Source organism: Gobius niger (assembly GCF_951799975.1).
Source record: "Gobius niger genome assembly, chromosome: 22".
Classification (NCBI taxonomy): domain Eukaryota; kingdom Metazoa; phylum Chordata; class Actinopteri; order Gobiiformes; family Gobiidae; genus Gobius; species Gobius niger.
This window is the reverse complement of record NC_136873.1, coordinates 6876614-6895591: the sequence shown is the minus strand read 5'-3', so window position 1 is coordinate 6895591 and position 18978 is coordinate 6876614. Positions and strand designations below refer to the sequence as shown.

The window sequence follows — 18978 nt, the reverse complement described above, 5'->3', positions numbered from 1 at the left end:
TACACACATCCAGGGGGAAAAACAATGCACTAATCTGGCATATGCGAGGCTTTGAAACCCGACACACTGGCCTGGGGCTGAGAGAGCTGGGAAGCAGTGAAAGGCGAGAGGGAAGCCGTAAAAGAGCAGCGCCAATGTGTCAGGCAGGTGGATGTGCAATCTGAATTCCAAAGGGTTTTGAAACAATAACTCTATTATAGCTCGACAATCACTGAGTGGAATCAAATTACTGCTTTAGTTTGAGAAATCCAGACCCGTAACAAGGAAGCTCCCCGAACAAAACACTTGGACTCAGGGGCGGACTGGCCATGTGTCCGTTCTGGAAGAGCACAGAAGGGCCACTGGCTCGAGGGCCACCGGTCCGGCCTCTCACTTTAACCTTACCCTCACCCCCGGGCGTAACCGAGCTTTACCCAAATCTAAAAGCTTAACCTCTTAACTCCCGCCTTTTTTTCCTCACGTCATCAGATTTTTTTTCCATAATTTTTTGGTTGGGTATTCAACTCATTTTTGTAACTCAATTTTTTTTGGTCATTTTTTGTCACATTTTTGTCATTTTTTGGTCATTTTTTGATCTAATTTTTATAAAAATTTTGTTATTTTTTTGTCATATTTTCGCCTAATTTTTGTCATTTTTTTGTCAAATTTTTTATCAAATTTGTGTCACATTTTTGTCAATTCTCTATCACATTTTATCATTTTTTTGGACATTTTTTCGTCTAATTTTTGTCATTTTTTCGTCTAATTTTTGTGTCACATTTTTGTCATTTTTTGGTCATATTTTCGCCTAATTTTTTTGTCATTTTTTGGTCAAATTTTTTATCACATTTTATCATTTTTTTTGTCATTTTTTTCGGCTATTTTTTGTCATTTTTTGGTCCAATTTTTAATAAAATTTTTGTCACTTTTTTGTCATTTTTTTGGTCATTTTTTCGCCTAATTTTTGTCATTTTTTCGTCTAATTTTTATAAAATTTTTATTAAATTTTTGTCACATTTTTTTGTCATTTTTTCGCCTAATTTTTATAAAATTTTTGGTCAAATTTTTTATCAATTTTGGTCATTTTGTTTTTGACACTTTTTTGTCAAACTTTTCTCACTTTTTTGTCACATTTCCATCATTGTTTTCGTCTCAGTTTTGTCGCTATTTTTGCACCTTTTTTCCAGAAGCTTTTGGACTGGGGTAAAGCCAAACTGGAGAAAATGTGCTCGGATCAGGCGGGAGTTAAAGGGGTTAAAAGAAAAGCATCCAAAAACAAAAACGCGCTGGATAAGCAACAAAAAAGTGACAAAAAAGTGACAAAAACACAACAAAATGTGACGAAAACGTGACGACAAAGCGATGAAAAAAGCTTTGACTATTCGGACGGTGGGAATTCTCATTGGTCGAGTAAATCCAAGAGCTTTTTTGGACCAATCAAGATGTTTGTGACAGTCTCCTACAGGTTAGGAGTTGTTTAATCCACACATGACATAAAAGAGAAGACGCAAGAAAGCATAAATCTGAAGTCTGACACAGAAGCGCCCGTATTTCACAGTGAAGTGTGACATGTGGCAGACGTCATCGGCCGCCGGGGGGTGTTTGAGATCATGGACGATGATGGAAGAGGAGAACGATCGCCTTATTTGGAAATTAAATGAAAGGAAAAGGAATGAATGAACATAATTAATCTGTTTTAGGTTTTAACCTCTTAACTCCCACCTGAACGGATTCCCATTTTCTCCAGTTTGACGTTACCCTAATCAAAAAGCTTCTGGGACAAAAGCACCAAAATAGCCACAAAAAATGAGAAGAAATAAGGATGTAAACGCAACAAAAATGTGACAAAAACTCAACCAAAGAGTGACAAAACTTCAACAAAAATTCTACAAAAATGTGACAAAAATTCTACAAAAATGTGACAAAAATTGAACAAAAATTTGACAAAAATTCAACAAAAATTCAACAAAAATGTGACAAAAATTTAACAAAAATGTGACAAAAATTCAACAAAAAAATGACAAAAATTCAACAAAAAAATGACAAAAATTCAACAAAAAAATGACAAAAACTCAACAAAAAAATGACGAAAATTCAACAAAAAAATGACAAAAACTCAACAAAAAGTGACAAAAATTCAACAAAAATGTGACAAAAATGAAAAAAAAAAAGAAACAAAGAGAAAACATACAAAAGGTGACACAACTCAGCAACAAAACAAGGAAAAAGATCAGTTTTGTGGGTCTTAGCTTTCAAATGAGGTGTTACACAGGCCTATATAACAGCCAAAAAGGACAGAATGCATTTGGTTTAGGCGGGTGGTAAGAGGTTAAGTATTGTTCAGGCACCGGTACCGGAAAAAAACCATTACCCAGCCCTAGTCCTGATATCAGCCCAGTGAGATTCAAAAAATGTGGAAAAAAATGTGGAATCATTGCCACTCAAGATTGTTTATGGACTAACATTTGCTAAAGAAAACAGTATCTCAACTGCTATATCCAACACTGTCGAGTCCAAATCCTTTAATCTCCAGTATTTTACATTTCCCATAGTAAACCAACGGAGGCTTCAAACTGTAAGCTTCACTTGGGCGATCTTTCCCCGCCTCCAGCCAAGAGAAGGAATCCCCCATCGTTTCACACATGAGAGAAATCAAACAAATCTCAGAAGGAAGATTGGTGAAGCCGCAGAGCCACAGCTGAGGAAACGTCGATGGGGTAAGCAGCCCACACCGCCGGAGGTCCATGATTTACACGGTCCTGAACCGAGCGGCGTGTGTTAATGAGACCGATGAAGGGCACAGAGAGTCAAGCACAGATGTGACGATGTGATGCGCTTCGTTTTCAGAAAGAGACGCCGAAGATGGAAAGAGTTGAGCTGCTTTACAGAGTATTTCTACTCTTAAAGGCCCATCTCACAGGAGGAGAGCTGCAGACAAAGGGGCCTGGAGACTTGTTGGAGACTCGTTGGAGGCCAGAGAGGTCTCCCACAGGTCTATGTGGTCGCAAGCAGTTGTGGCAATGTTAGAAACACCATTTGTTGTCCTCAACCGGAGAGATACCAAGAAAATCCATACGTCGCTTTGAGATTTTCCAACTAGTCTCCAGGCCTGTGAGATTGTCCCTTTTTTTGTTTGTTAACTTTATTGTCCCCGTAGGGAAATTTGTTCTCTGCATTTAACCCATCCTTCGATGCCACTGGGGCAGCCCGTAAGGAGCAGTGGTCGACAGCAGTGCCGCGCCCGGGGACCCGTCTCCATGATGTGGAGCCAGGCTGATGGTCAGAATCACCTGGCTGGAGGATTCACCTATTGCACATGTTTTTAGTGGTAGGGGAAACCGGGGTACCCGGAGGAAACCTACGCAGACACGGGGAGAACATGCAAACTCCACACAGAAAGGCCCCGTCCTGGTGGGAATCGAACCCGGGACCTTCTAGCTGTGAAGCGGAGGCGCTAACCGCTGCGCTACCGTGCACCTACTTTACCTACTGAGGCACTTCATCTCAAGGAAATAGTTACATTCACTCACACTTTTTTCCAGGCAGCAGGCCGAAGGAAGCCAGGCTTGACTTTTTTGCTGGATTTTTGTCACTTTTTTTCTGGATTTTTGTCACTTTTTTTCTGGATTTTTGTCACTTTTTTTCTGGATTTTTGTCATTTTTTTGCTGGATTTTTGTCGCTTTTTTGCTGGATTTTTGTCGCTTTTTTGCTGGATTTCTGTCACTTTTTTGCTGGATTTTTGTCACTTTTTTGCTGGACTTTTGTCACTTTTTTGCTGGATTTTTGTCACTTTTTTGCTGGATTTTTGTCACTTTTTTGCTGGATTTTTGTCATTTTTTTTGCTGGATTTTTGTCACTTTTTTGCTGGATTTTTGTCACTTTTTTGCTGGATTTTTGTCGCTTTTTTTGCTGGATTTTTGTCACTTTTTTGCTGGATTTTTGTCGCTTTTTTGCTGGATTTTGGTCGCTTTTTTGCTGGATCTTTTCATGACCCAACACATGAAACAGTAACAGTAAGGCATCCAAAGTAGTTTAAAACATCTAAATAACGCTCAAGATGGGACGTAATATATGGAGGAGCCTGAAATGCTGACGGGCTGTCTGACAATGTACCATTATCCTCCTTTATCCACATCTGATTTATCTGCACAGCCCGCAGACTCCGACCATCTTCAGCTTCATTTATGACTCATGGGGGTCACATTCCACGGCTCGCTCACCGAATACGTTTAACACTTTGGTTTTGTTTAACTCACGTGGGGTGGAAGGCGAGTCAAATTTAGATGGTTTTGAAATCTCTTCTGAAAACACACTTTGACACAGCCTCAGATTTTGATGCTTTATTGTATTGCATTGTTTGTCATTTCTGTCTGTCTCACTTTTGTAGTGCTTTGATCAACTTAATAAAAAAAAAGTTGCCATCTTCAATACAATTGTGTAACTGTGTTTTTTGTTGGATTTTTGTCACTTTTTTGCTGGATTTTTGTCACTCTTTTGCTGGATTTTTGTCACTTTTTTGCTGGATTTTTGTTGCTTTTTGTCACTTTTTTGCTGGATTTTTGTTGCTTTTTGTCACTTTTTTGCTGGATTTTTGTCATTTTTTCTGGATTTTTGTCACTTTTTTGCTGGATTTTTGTCGCTTTTTTTTCTGGATTTTTGTCGCTTTTTTCTGGATTTTTGTCACTTTTTTGCTGGATTTTTGTCATTTTTTTGCTGGATTTTTGTCACTTTTTTGCTGGATTTTTGTCATTTTTTGTCGCTTTTTTGCTGGATTTTTGTCTTTTTTTTGCTGGATTTTTGTCATTTTTTTGCTGGATTTTTGTCACTTTTTTGCAGGATTTTTGTCGATTTTTGGTTTGATTTTTGTCGCTTTTTTGCTGGATTTTTGTCACTTTTTTGCTGGATTTTTGTCACTTTTTTGTCGCTTTTTTGCTGGATTTTTGTCATTTTTTTGCTGGATTTTTGTCACTTTTTGCTGGATTTTTGTCACTTTTTTTCTGGATTTTTGTCACTTTTTTCTGGATTTTTGTCACTTTTTTGCTGGATTTTTGTCACTTTTTTGCTAGATTTTTGTCACTTTTTTGCTGGATTTTTGGAGCTCAATCGGCTCTGCTCCACTGGTCGATTACTCCATCTACACTTACCTGTTCGGATCATTTCATATTTCCACGATGACGACAGCATTTGGTTACAAACACTGCAGAAAACCAGATGACCGGACTTAATCACAGGGCTGAGAGGTGACGCTGTACGAAGGGGCATGTACATCATACTCAGGGGATTAGCTGCACTATGACAAGGTGATGTATAGCCCACAGCCCTTAGAGACACTCAATAATGACTTTTACATACTTCAAATACAACTATCAATCAAAACAATTGGCCTACATGTACTAAAATGCACCGCTTGTCTGTTGGCCTATATGTCAGGAGTCTGCAACTCAGGGCACAGCCTGAAACAACATTTATGCAATGTTCACATCTTTATGTCACATCTGGTGCTCATTCCCAATGAAGAAGCAGGAAAAACAAACCAGAGAAACTAAGGAAACAAGGAAAACAGGTTGTTTTAGGGGCTGGCACTCGTGTCTCCAGCTTAAAATGCAGCAGCACGTCTCTTAAAAGACTGAGCGTTTCACCCCCATTTTACCCTCACTTCACTGCCATTATAAACAGCTTCAGTTTGTTTTTAAATGCCCCCCCGTACATGTTCTCCCCTGTACAAAAACATGTACAATAGGCCAGGATGAATGATGAGGGGGGTCAGAGGGTCCGTTGGCGCAGATGTCAGTCTCCCCCAGGGGAAGCTGAAGCTACAGTGGGTTAAAAAGTAAATGGTCTCAACTTATATAGCGCTTTTCCACTGTCATTCATACACCAATGTACGCAGACACTGGGGGCAATGTGGGTGAAGTGTCTTGCCCAAGGATACAGCGAAAAAAATCCAGCAAAAAAGTGACAAAAGTGCCCTAAAAAAAGGGCTTGATTTTTGTCACTTTTTGCTTGATTTTTGTCACTTTTTTGCTTGATTTTTGTCACTTTTTTGCTTGATTTTTGTCACTTTTTTTCTGGATTTGTGTCACTTTTTTGCTTGATTTTTGTCACTTTTTTGCTGGATTTTCGTCGCTTTATTACTGGATTTTTGTCACTTTTTTGCTGGATTTTTGTCACTTTTTTGCTGGATTTTTGTCACTTTTTTGCTGGATTTTTGTCACTTTTTTGCTGGATTTTTGTCACTTTTTTGCTGGATTTTTGTCACTTTTTTGCTGGATTTTTGTCACTTTTTTGCTGGATTTTTGTCACTTTTTTGCTGGACTTTTGTCACTTTTTTGCTGGACTTTTGTCACTTTTTTGCTGGATTTTTATCACTTTTTTGCTGGATTTTTGTCACTTTTTTGCTGGACTTTTGTCACTTTTTTGCTGGATTTTTGTCACTTTTTTGCTGGACTTTTGTCACTTTTTTGCTGGATTTTTGTCACTTTTTTGCTGGATTTTTGTCACTTTTTTGCTGGACTTTTGTCATTTTTTTGCTGGATTTTTGTCACTTTTTTGCTGGATTTTTGTCACTTTTTTGCTGGATTTTTGTCTTTTTTTGCTGGATTTTTGTCGCTTTTTTGCTGGATTTTTGTCACTTTTTTTGCTGGATTTTGTCACTTTTTTGCTGGATTTTTGTCATTTTTTTGCTGGATTTTTGTCTTTTTTTTATGGATTTTTGTCACTTTTTTGCTGGATTTTTGTCACTTTTTTGCTGGATTTTTGTCACTTTTTTGCTGGATTTTTGTCACTTTTTTGCTGGATTTTTGTCACTTTTTTGCTGGATTTTTGTCGGTTTTTTGCTGGATTTTTGTCACTTTTTTGCTGGATTTTTGTCACATTTTTTGCTGGATTTTTGTCACTTTTTTGTCGGATTTTTGTCACTTTTTTACTGGATTTTTGTCACTTTTTCACTGGATTTTTGTCACTTTTTGCTGGATTTTTGTCACTTTTTTGTCGGATTTGTGTCACTTTTTTACTGGATTTTTGTCACTTTTTCACTGGATTTTTGTCACTTTTTGCTGGATTTTTGTCATTTTTTGCTGGATTTTTGTCATTTTTTGCTGGATTTTTGTCATTTTTTGCTGAATTTTTATCACTTTTTTGCTGGATTTTTGTCACTTTTTTGCTGAATTTTTATCACTTTTTTGCTGCGCCTGCTTCGGTCGTGAGCGCCGCTTGGCCCAGCGTGTGTGCCGCGGCATGCAGCGGGGAGCCATTGTTTGACAGCTCTTATATGAAGGAGGCCCCTCCGGAGAGCTGCCGGGACACGGAACAGGGAGCGCCGCACAATCACGCCGCCCGGGCCTGATTTACGGGCTCGCCGTGACAGGTGCTCGTGTTTGAACGGCGGGGAAACCTCAAGGCAGTGGGGCGAGCACGGAGAGAAGCGAAGTTTTGGGGCCTTTGTAGACGAGTTCTGGACACCTCAGCCCGAATGTTTTTGTCGTATAACTTACAATATTGTGCCCGTCTAGAAAATACTTCATTCAAAATGTAGAAGGAAAAGGAAAAGGGAAGGAAAAGGGAAGGAAAAGGGAAGGGAAGGAAAAGGGAAGGGAAGGAAAAGGGAAGGAAAAGGGAAGGGAAGGAAAAGGGAAGGAAAAGGGAAGGAAAAGAGAAGGGAAGGAAAAGGGAAGGGAAGGAAAAGGGAAGGGAAGGAAAAGGGAAGGAAAAGGGAAGGAAAAGGGAAGGGAAGGAAAAGGGAAGGAAAAGGGAAGGGAAGGAAAAGGGAAGGAAAAGGGAAGGAAAAGGGAAGGAAAAGAGAAGGGAAGGAAAAGGGAAGGGAAGGAAAAGGGAAGGGAAGGAAAAGGGAAGGAAAAGGGAAGGAAAAGGGAAGGGAAGGAAAAGGGAAGGAAAAGGGAAGGGAAGGAAAAGGGAAGGAAAAGGGAAGGAAAAGAGAAGGAAAAGGGAAGGGAAGGAAAAGGGAAGGAAAAGGGAAAGGAAAGGAAAGTAATTGATAGTTTCTAGTCGTTTCAGTGATACATCTACGGTACTTATTGGTAATCCAAGGATACTACAGCAGCAATTCATAGGTAGCAAATATGGTACTTCTACAAACAGAAGTAATTTCTAGGATTGTGTGACTATAAAACAACATAAAACAGCATTAGGGAAAACAAGAACCTTCATTACTAAGAGTTACCACTGTATCTAGAAGTACATACCTTGCAATTCTCACTATAGCATCCTTTAAGTACCACAATAAGTACACAGAATTACCACTATAATCACTAGTAACTACCACTGTAAGTACCACCATAAGTATCTAGAATTACCTCTAAGTACCAAGGACTTACCGGCCCGTAATGTAATGGTTCCTCCTGTTAACAAGCTGAACTTTTACCCTATTGTTGACTATAAAGTGCCATGTTGATCAGCTCCCCTCAGTGGAAGTCGCCACTGTCAGACAATGGCGCTAGTATTAGCTTTACAACAATGTAACTAGAGTTGATTTTGCATAATTCCCCTTTAAACAGGTTTCCTCACACACTGAGTGCTCTGGGCAGATCCATTAAAGACCTGCAAACTAGGGCTGTGCAATTAATCGAAATTCGATTACGATTTCGATTACAACAGTAAACGATTACAAAATTAGCATAATCGCAAAAAAACGATTATATTTTTTTCCCCCAATTTTTTTCAATTTTTTTTTCATTTTTTTTTTTTTCTTCTAATTTTTAATTTTTGGATTTTTGTCACTTTTTTGCTGGATTTTTTTCTTTTTTTAATGGATTTTTGTCTTTTTTTTAAATGGATTTTTGTCTTTTTTTAATGGATTTTTGTCTTTTTTTAATGGATTTTTGTCTTTTTTTTAATGGATTTTTGTCACTATTTTTGCTGGATTTTTGTCTTTTTTCTGCTGGATTTTTGTCTTTTTTTGCTGGATTTTTGTAATTTTTTTAATGGATTTTTGTCTTTTTTTATGGATTTTTGTCTTTTTTTATGGATTTTTGTCTTTTTTTATGGATTTTTGTCTTTTTTTAATGGATTTTTGTCTTTTTTTTAATGGATTTTTGTCTTTTTTTATGGATTTTTGTCTTTTTTTATGGATTTTTGTCTTTTTTTATGGATTTTTGTCTTTTTTTAATGGATTTTTGTCTTTTTTCTGCTGGATTTTTGTCTTTTTTTGCTGGATATTTGTAATTTTTTTAATGGATTTTTGTCTTTTTTTATGGATTTTTGTCTTTTTTTATGGATTTTTGTCTTTTTTTTATGGATTTTTGTCTTTTTTTTATGGATTTTTGTCTTTTTTTATGGATTTTTGTCTTTTTTTAATGGATTTTTGTCTTTTTTTTGATGGATTTTTGTCACTATTTTTGCTGGATTTTTGTCTTTTTTCTGCTGGATTTTTGTCTTTTTTTGCTGGATTTTTGTAATTTTTTGTATGGATTTTTGTCTTTTTTTGCTGGATTTTTGTAATTTTTTTTATGGATTTTTGTCTTTTTTTTAATGGATTTTTGTCACTTTTTTGCTGGATTTTTTTTAAAGGCAACAAATAATCGTTTGAATAATCGTGATTTCAATTATGACAAAAATAATCGGGATTATTATTTTTTCAATAATCGAGCAGCCCTACTGCAAACCATCGACGGGTCTAGAGTTCATCGCCGTGGCTCTGTGATTAAGTGTTTAGCGAAGGTCCTGACCTCACCAGTGTTTAACATCTCTGTCCGTCTCAGAGGGGAGCACCTGTCAGACCAGGCCACGGGAAACGCCACAGTCACAAAAGCCAGGCTTCAAAGAGCTGCGGCACCACTCGCTCAAAGCCCTCAGCACTCACTGTGACAGGACCTAATGGAAGCCAGGCCGCCGTGAGCAAAGTCAGGGCAGCTAATTCACTTTCCCTGTGTCTGCGTTATGGCACACTCCAGACGGATTTCTTTGTAGTGTATTCATTTGTCGGGACTCGTCCAAAAGCATAACGTGGGACATCAGGCAGTCAGGGGCCCCATCCGCCGACCTGCCTGCGCCTCCACAGTAAACATACATGCCCCACTCTCTCAAAGCTGCATTAATGTATGAAGATAACATTTTGTACACTGCTTTAGGTTGATTAACTCTATATACTGTGAATTTCTTTTCTGAAAATCTGGTGTTATTTTGAAGATGTTACAACTTTACTGAATAGCAGTCGTTTCAGTTAACGGCGGCCATCTTGTTTCTTCAACTAATGAAACTCACATATTTTGTTGATTTTCAAACCTGTAAGGCCGAAATATCCTGAGAGTTGATAGTATCACATCAAACCACACACACTGTGCCAATTTCATGAGAAAATCTTATTTTATATTGAAGTTATTTCATTTTATGTGACAACAGTACATGATGAAAATGGGCCATTTTGGTTAAAATTCACCAACAAAATTTCAAGTAATTTATTTATGCATTAACCGATGCAGATGAAATATTGCACACTGCATTAGGTTGATATAGTCTATATACAATGTAAATTATTTCAGAAAATCTGGCATAATTATGAAGATACAACAACTGAACTGAGTATCAGCCAGTTCAGTTACGGCGGCCATCTTGTTTCCACTATGAAAAAAACGACATAATTAGTTCATTTTTAAACCTATAAAGCAAAAATTTCCTGTGACGTGATATCATGTCAAACTACACCTACAGTGCAAATTTCATGAGAAAATCTAATTTTATGTTGAAGATATTTCATTTTATGTGACAACAGTACATGGATGGAAATGAGCCATTTCAGTTAACATTCACAGATTAAATTTAATGTAATTTATTTATTCATTAACCGATGAAGATGAAATGTTGCACACTTCATGAGGTTGATATAGTCTATATACAGTGTAAATTATTTCAGAAAATCTGGTACAGTTTTGAAGACACAACAACTGAACTGACTATCAGCCAGTTCAGTTACGGCAGCCATCTTGTTTCCACTATGAAAAAACGGACATAATTTGTTTATTTTTAAATTTATAAATCTAAGACTACCAGCGAGGTGAGATAATGTGAAACTACACATACAGTGCAAATTTCATGAAAAAACTTGCAGATATTTCATTTTATCTGACTTAAAGTGCGACTTTTTGGTAATCATTCTCTTCTTATTTCTTCAATAAAAAACAAACGAAGGCGATTCATGAAATATGTTCCCAACATCTTATATTAAAGAGGGGGTATTATGCTTTTTTCAGTCCCATAGCACCAGTCTATATCACACTACAATGACAAACCTTCTGTTGGTCTGTAAATGCAGTAAATTAGAATAACTGCCTTGTATAAAATGTCTCTCAAAATGGCTGTAGTGAATGTCTTGAAATAGGCCTCTGTCTCTTTAAGAACCTCTGAGCCTTTCCGACACGCCCCCTCCACACGCTGTCTGTGGCATCAGTGGGGAGGGGGTTCTGCTGAGGAGCAGTGGTTGGTTACTCGGCTGGTGACGAAAGCTCGGAGGCGTCTCCAGGAGGTGGGGGCGTTCCTAGGAGGACTCAGGCAAACCTATCCCTAAAATGGCCGCCATCAGAGTTTTTACAGATGACTCAAAAATACGTGAATGTGCCAAGGCAACACTTTAGGCATGTTTTTAATGAGGGAACGACAGAATAACATGATGTAAAGGTGGAAAAAGTCGATTTTGCATAATACCCCCCCTTTAACAAAAAAACAAGGTTGCCAACCCCTAACATTCCAGAAACCACAAAAGTGTCAACGGAGCCCTTTTTCAGATTTTCTTACTAGACTATGTGGGCCATGGCTGAGAACGATCACTTTACAAACGCCTGCACTGTTTAGGAGCCTTTTAATGCCAAACATAATGTGTAATTGGTCAAAGCCTGTTTTGCATATCCACAATTCCCCACAAATCAGACACAACACTAGAACATGGATGGGTTTATTCTAAAACAATAACTGCCACAGACAGATCTGAACCACATGTGTCGACTGACGACAGTGTTTCTCCTTTAGTTCTTGTGGACACAGATCGTGAGCACTACATCAGCATGAAGGCATGTTACCAGAAAGAGCCCTACTGTCGGCTGTGTAAGGCTGTCCGAATGGTTTTGATTGGCCCAAACACTTTTCATTGACCCGAGAGAGTAAATTCAAACCAGCCGAGCCTTTAGGCGGCCGGTGTTTCTATTTCCAACATGTGTTACGGAGTGAGGGCCAATGTAAACAAAATCTCTCCGCCGTCACCGAATGGCACTGCGAGTAGACACACGCGCCATAATCACACCTCACCAGGGGAATTACAGCCACTAATCTTAAATACTTAACATCAGCAAATAAAGAAAATGAGTTAGACTTTTCAACCGTCCGTCTGGACAGAGATTAATGTCTGTGAGGGCAAATCATTGGCAGGAAGGAACAAATGTTGTGGCTCAAGGATTGTTTCATTCTCATGATCAAGGAGAAGACTTAAAAAAGATACTGATTTCAGTGGAGTCAGTGCAGTGTCTGTGAGGATGTAGCCAGGCCTGGACATTAACTTCTTTGCTCACACTACAAAAAGTAAATATCAAGCATTGGCTTAAAGGACTTGAATTGAGGAAATGTATCTTGTTTTGAGCGGTTTTCACTCATTTAGACACTTTTCCTGATCGGACCGAGTTTGCTTTGCTTGTTTGAGGACTTTTCAGACCAGTTCTAGGGTAAATCTCGCTTGAAATAAGAAAGTAAAATTGCCAATGAGATAAGACCAATTTTCTTTCCCCATTGGCAAAGAAAATGACCTGAAATAAGGACGAAATGTATCGAAACGAGTCAGAAACATCTCAGAACAACTGAAATAATCTAGGACAAACGCCCAAGAACTTCTTAACTAGTCAAAACAACTAAAATTTGTATTATTATGCTCAAATTGAGATGATTATACTGATCTAGTTAAATACTTTTTGCAGTGAACTAGTAGAGTCGAGATGTCGTGCATGTAAATTTGTCCATTGTGACATCAACAGGTCAGCAAGTAAATCGGTAAGTCTATCTCAAGTAACTAAATATTGTATATTATTGCTTTTTACACATGTGTTCACCCACATTGCAAAAAATACTGTGTTTGATTACAAGTATAGTAGCTGATGACACTTTATTTGATCTTGGGTCAGTCCTAATCATGGGCATGGTGATACAGCCTGAAACAGAGGCTGATGCTGATCTTTGGGGAGTTTTATTTGCCGATGCCAATATGCACGGCCGATTATTCCGAGTGACTTGTGTATGTGAAGCTTCTAAACTGTGAAATGTGTCACTGTTGAACTGTGACAGCAGGGGGCGCTTTATTAAAGGCACAGGGCTGATTTATTCAACAGTTTAGGAGATACTTCAACGCTTGGTTTAAAGACAGAAATCAGCATATTCCAAAACAAAAAACGGTAAGACTGTATCTTTTATGGTTCCCAAATTATAAGCAAAAGTAAAACATAAAATATAGAAAACGATCCGAGGTGTGACCGATTTTCATTGCGATGTTTCACAGCCCCTACAGCTGATCTTGTAAAATACCCAAATATAGGCCCGATATATCGGTCGACCTCTAGTTTGTACCAGAGATACCACGGTCGGTAAGTAAGTTTATTTTGAAACATTTATCTCATGAACCATATAAGAAAAGGCCATATTTACTGAACACTTGAACACCAGTAAGATGAAAGAGATGGTGATCGACTCCAGCCTCAACACCTCAACAATGAACTGGACTGGTCCCACAACACCAAGAGCCAAAGTCGCCTCCACCTTCTGAAGAGACTGAGGTCCTTCAGAGTGAGCAGGACTGTTTATGACTCTGTGGTGGCCTCTGCTCTCCACTACGCTGCCGTGTGCTGGGCCCCGGGCCGCACAGAGCGGGACAAGAACAGACTGAAGCTGGTCAGGAGGGCCAGCTCTGGACTCTGTGGAGGAGGTGAGGGGCAGGAGGGCATTAGCTAAGCTCACCTCCATCATGGACACCTCCCACCCACTGCACGGGACTTTCAGTCTTTCAGTCATGTGACCTTTGTTGTTATGGCGGCCATTTTGAATACCGAAGTAGCATTATGTAGCACTACCACATGTAACAATATCTCTACTCTATAAATGAAACACAACCGATTGACAGTGGGATTTTTATGAACTCGTAATCATTGCTCAAAGAAGACAACAGTAAAAACACGGCCCCAGAGACGCACGTTTATGTGAAGAAACCAGTGAGTCAGTGTTTAAGATGTTAGCATGCTACCGGTTAGCATTTAGCTTCAACAGCTCAGCTCTGACCTCTCCAAACCACACTACAACATGTGACAGAGGTCAGAGCTGAGCTGTTACTGTAGCATTTCCTCAGTGTTCATAGATATGAGCCACACATGTGTTTGTGTTGAAGCCATTGACAGTTGATTAATAAACTGTTGACAGTCGCTAACCACTAGCATGCTAACGTCTTGTGCAGCTTAAACACTGACTCAGACTGAGACTCTGTGATTTTTACAGTTTGTCATGTCAACAGAGAAAAGTTTTCTGTTTCCTCTTCAGTGAGTTAGTTTAGCCCGCATAATGATATTTCGGTATTCAAAATGGCCGCCGGACCTATGCGTGATGTCATTGGAAACGCATGTATTCACAACCTGCACTAGGACTGTAAACTTTGCCTTCCTCTGTACCACCACTGACACAGCCGTATATTCATCATGATTTTCTTCTACTCATTTGAAAAGTATGATCTTCCCACCACGCAAGACGAACACCCATCGTACATACTGCAAATACAATTGAAATATCCCCAAAGGATTAAGAAAGAATGAAAATGACTGACTGAGACGCAGTAAATATCGGAGCAAAGAGGCCAAATTACAGAGAAGCGGCGCTGGATGAAAGCCGGTCTTTCTTCTGCGTTTGTATTACTGTTTGTGCGGTTTTAATCTCGTTTTTTACCACTCAGATATATATACGGCCCGGGCCCCGGAGTGACAACAGAGCGCGCCCTGTTATTACACCATCGTAATGAGGGAGCGCTGGCAGATGAACCCGTGGAGAAGGATAGAGCTGCAGTCAGTCAGGTCAGACACACAGAGACATGTCCCACTATGGGCCTGAGGGGGTTAACCCTCTCGACGGGGCTTCAATGTGTTGATTTTTTTCAATTACAGAAGATCTAACACCGTAACACAATAGTAAAATCAAATTATTGCATCTGTACAAGCTGAAAACATCCCTGTCCTGGATCTTAACACATCTTGAACACAGTCTGACTGCACGAAGGAGGCGGCAGCGGCTGAGCCCAGAGGGATTTTGGTCAAGAAGAGTAAAAAAAAGCTTTATCCAACATACAATGCATCAAAACAGGTTTGAGAAAACTATCATCCAGGTAAATAGGAAAAGGACATTGGCTTAAATGACTTGAATTGAGGAAATGTTTCTTGTTTTGAGCGGTTTTCACTCATTTAGACACTTTTCCTGATCGGACCAAGTTTCCTTTGCTTGTTTGAGGACATTTCAGACCAGTTCTAGGGTAAATCTCGCTTGAAATAAGAAAGTAAAACTGCCAATGAGATAAGACCAATTTTCTTACCCCATTGGCAAAGAAAATGACCTGAAATAAGGACGAAATGTATCGAAACGAGTCAGAAACGTCTCAGAACAAGTGAAATAATCTAGGACAAATGCACAAGAACTTCTTAACCAGTCAAAACAACTAAAATTTGGATTATTGTGCTCAAATTGAGATGTTTATACTGATCTAGTTAATTGCAGTGCAAGTAAACCAAGCTGACTTTTTTCTACTTCCTTCTACTTGGACCATACCCAAAGTCAAGGTAAATTTGACCCGGATGGCTGAATTTCCCATCTCCTGTCACTGTCTCTGCAACCTGCTTCTCTATTGCTCTACATCAGAGGTGCCCAAACTTTTGGTCTCCGAGGGCCGAAATGAAAAAGTGGCTGTGGGAAGAGGGCGTGAAGCACATATACAGTGGGTAAAAAAAATATTTGGCCAAAATCCAATTGAATGTCTATGTGAAACTGACCAAATACTTTTTTTCCCCACTGTAACTGCATATAATAATAGTTGCTTTATTTCATTTATCAATAGCCTACACATTTGCATTTCTATCTATCTAAGATTCTATCTAAAACAAATGTTAACTCTGCCAAAAGCCTAGTTTTAGTGGAACAAAATGTAAAAAAAAAACACCAGTATCTACAGCACCGACAGTGACTTTGCCTCATTCATTTGTTAACAAAAAGAAAATGCAACATTAGATCATTTTGAAAGTGTCAGTTCAGCATCAATTATTTTATAAGTCATTTTTGAACACGTACCTTTGTTGACATCAACAACTTTTGCAATAAAAGTTGGAAAACAGGGAAAGTTACTACTCAAGTACTCAGACGACACAGTTATCATGGACACTACAAACACACACGGATTATTGCAAATTGAACTGGACTCATTCTCACGGTGCTGTAGGGAGAACTGTCTGGATTTGAATGTATCCAAGACCAAAGAGATGACCATCAACTTCCAACATGGCCACTCCAGCTCTCCCTCACTCACTGTCAACAACGAAATAATAGAAAAGGTTCATTCATAAAAATACCTGGGTTCCATAATCGACCATAAACTCACATTCAAACTCAACGCTGAACACATATTTTCAAAATAACAACAACGCCTCTTTTTTTCTCCGTAAACTCCGCAAACTCCAAGTCCACCCGTCCATTCTCGCCTCTTTTTATAAATGTTTCATTGAATCCATCCTTACATTCAACATCACTGTGTGGTTTGGTTCACTCACTCTCACCCACCGCAACACGCTCAATAAAATAATCAAAATCAGCAATAAAATCATGGGTCAGGAGCAGGACTCACTCAGCAGCATCTATGACTCCAGAGTTCTGAGGAAAGGAACCCAGATCTCCACAGACTCCTCACATATTCTACACTCTCACTACGCCCTGTTGCCGTCAGGGCGCAGGTTCAGGTCCCTCCCTCTGGGGACAAAGAGGGCGACCTCCACTTTCCTCCCGACCTCCATCCGCCTGCTGAATAAATGACTGTGTGGACCTTGGTCTATCAAAGGCCCATCATATTGTTTTTTTAATGTATTTATTATTGCTGTATGTTGTTGAATGTCTGTGGATGTACTGTTTTTATCGGGCCCGTACTGGCACTTCTCCTGCAAATGAAGTTCCTAACGGATAAATAAAGTGAATTTGATTTGATTTGAAAGTTAATGCTACAACGCTCTGTGATAAACACCAAGACACCACAACAGTGTTCGCGTGCCTCACTCCCACTTTCTTTAATTTTATATATTTTTGACCCACGCTGGAACCTCGACGAGCACCGATCTATTTACAAATTGAGATCCTGGTGAAAAAGGGGGACTATATTGTGAGGCGTAATGATACGAGGAGCAAAACGTCCGCGCAGTAACTCCTAAAGACTTCCCCCGCTCACTTCCGTCAATAGAAGCTGCGTGACTTGTAGAGAGCTGCAGAGAACAGTTGAAGGAGCGTAGATAACTTGTGAACAATGCCTTTTACGTGCATCGTGCCGGGCTGTGATAACAAGCAGAAAGTATATAGTGTAGTAATGTTTCACAGATTTACAACTCACCCCGGACGACGACACAGGACTCAGGACCTCTACCATGAGGTAGGAATGCGAGAGCACTTTCCGAAAATATATTTTCTGCTTGTTGTAAAAGGCTCTGTACAAGTCACGCAGCTTCTATTGGCGGAAGTGAGCGGGGGAAGTCTTTAGGAGTTACTGCGCGGACGCTGTGCTCCTCGTATCATTACGCCTCACAATATAGTCCCCCTTTTTATCTGCTTATAAAATCGACATGTTACATTTCTGTGTAAATATACTTCGCATGAAAACACTTCACGTAACTTTATTTAAATAGGGAACACGTGGAAGAGCTTGGTAGCTTCTATCGTGAGCTTTTTTGGAGCTATATGACATGTGGGAGAGGCTGCGTATGTGCTCCGTTTGCCTGGCAGAGCGCACGGACAAAGACCAGACGGGGATATATTAACTCGGCTACGGTTAGGTAAGAACATATCTCAGTATGTAAAAACGGTGGCCTATTCCTTTAACGTTTGCGAAAGGAGTGAAACAGCGCCCCCAATTTGACGCTGGTGGCCAAAAAGTGTACTGCATCCATGTTTACCATTGAGGATGAATGGAAGAGAGTTAGTATTTACCACACGCAGCGCAAAAGTAGGTCACTCTCTGGCGGGCCAACAGAATTGTTTCGGTGGGCCAAATTTGGGCACCCCTGCTCTCCATCAAAGTTGTGCTGTTTTTGAACATCCATAAAAGTTTTCACAGACAGATTACATGCATGTCTTTGAAGAAAACGCTGTGAGCCTCCGTCATCTGCCTGTGCTTCAGCAGCTGGATCGAATCCCCTTTGTTTATGTGTGACACCTAATGTTGCAGAGAGCAGTGTTTTCCACATGTCCACCAGAACCTACTCACAGGTCGGCTGAAGCCCAGAAACGACTCCTCGTGATTCCCGAGCAGGTCCTCCAGGTCGTTTGAGGACAGCAGTAAATTCTAGAGAGAAGAAAGAAATGTTTTAGATGAAATTGAACTGAAAGAGCCACTAACACCTGAGGAAGACGAGGCAGACGCAGCAAGAACATGATGGATGTGCCGTCTCCTGTCCTCACCTCCAGCCTGTTGTTGCTGCTGTCGGTGCGCGGGGCTCGGACAGGTTTGGAGCTGGTCCCGTCACAGCGGGGCGAGCGCCGGCTGCACTGGCTCTGCGCCGCGTCGGGATCGCCCATCACGAAGCCCAGCTGCCGGAGGTCGCCCTGCAGACAAAGAGGAAATATGTCCAGCATCAGTCAGCCGGAGGAGCGCTCCCAACCACCGTGATGCAGTTGACCTTTCACAAAAGCCTCGCCTCCTTAATTATCGCTAGCTCCGTCAAGAAGCAGAGCTACGACATGTTATAAAGGGGAGAAGTGTGTGACTCTTTTTGGTGCAATACTAGTGCAGTCTA

At 39.9% G+C, this 18978-nt stretch overlaps 1 protein-coding gene across 1 annotated transcript in view; it reads right to left on the bottom strand.

Moving 5' to 3' along the window:
* LOC306981570 (uncharacterized protein) overlaps positions 1–18978 on the bottom strand; it is a gene marked incomplete at its 5' end in the record, with an annotated part of 139220 nt that overhangs the window by 52591 nt on the left and 67651 nt on the right. The window contains 2 exons of the mRNA XM_079581178.1: positions 18450–18527; positions 18644–18787. Coding sequence (XP_079437304.1) covers positions 18450–18527; positions 18644–18787 — 222 coding nt within the window. The remainder of the gene's footprint in view (positions 1–18449; positions 18528–18643; positions 18788–18978) is intronic.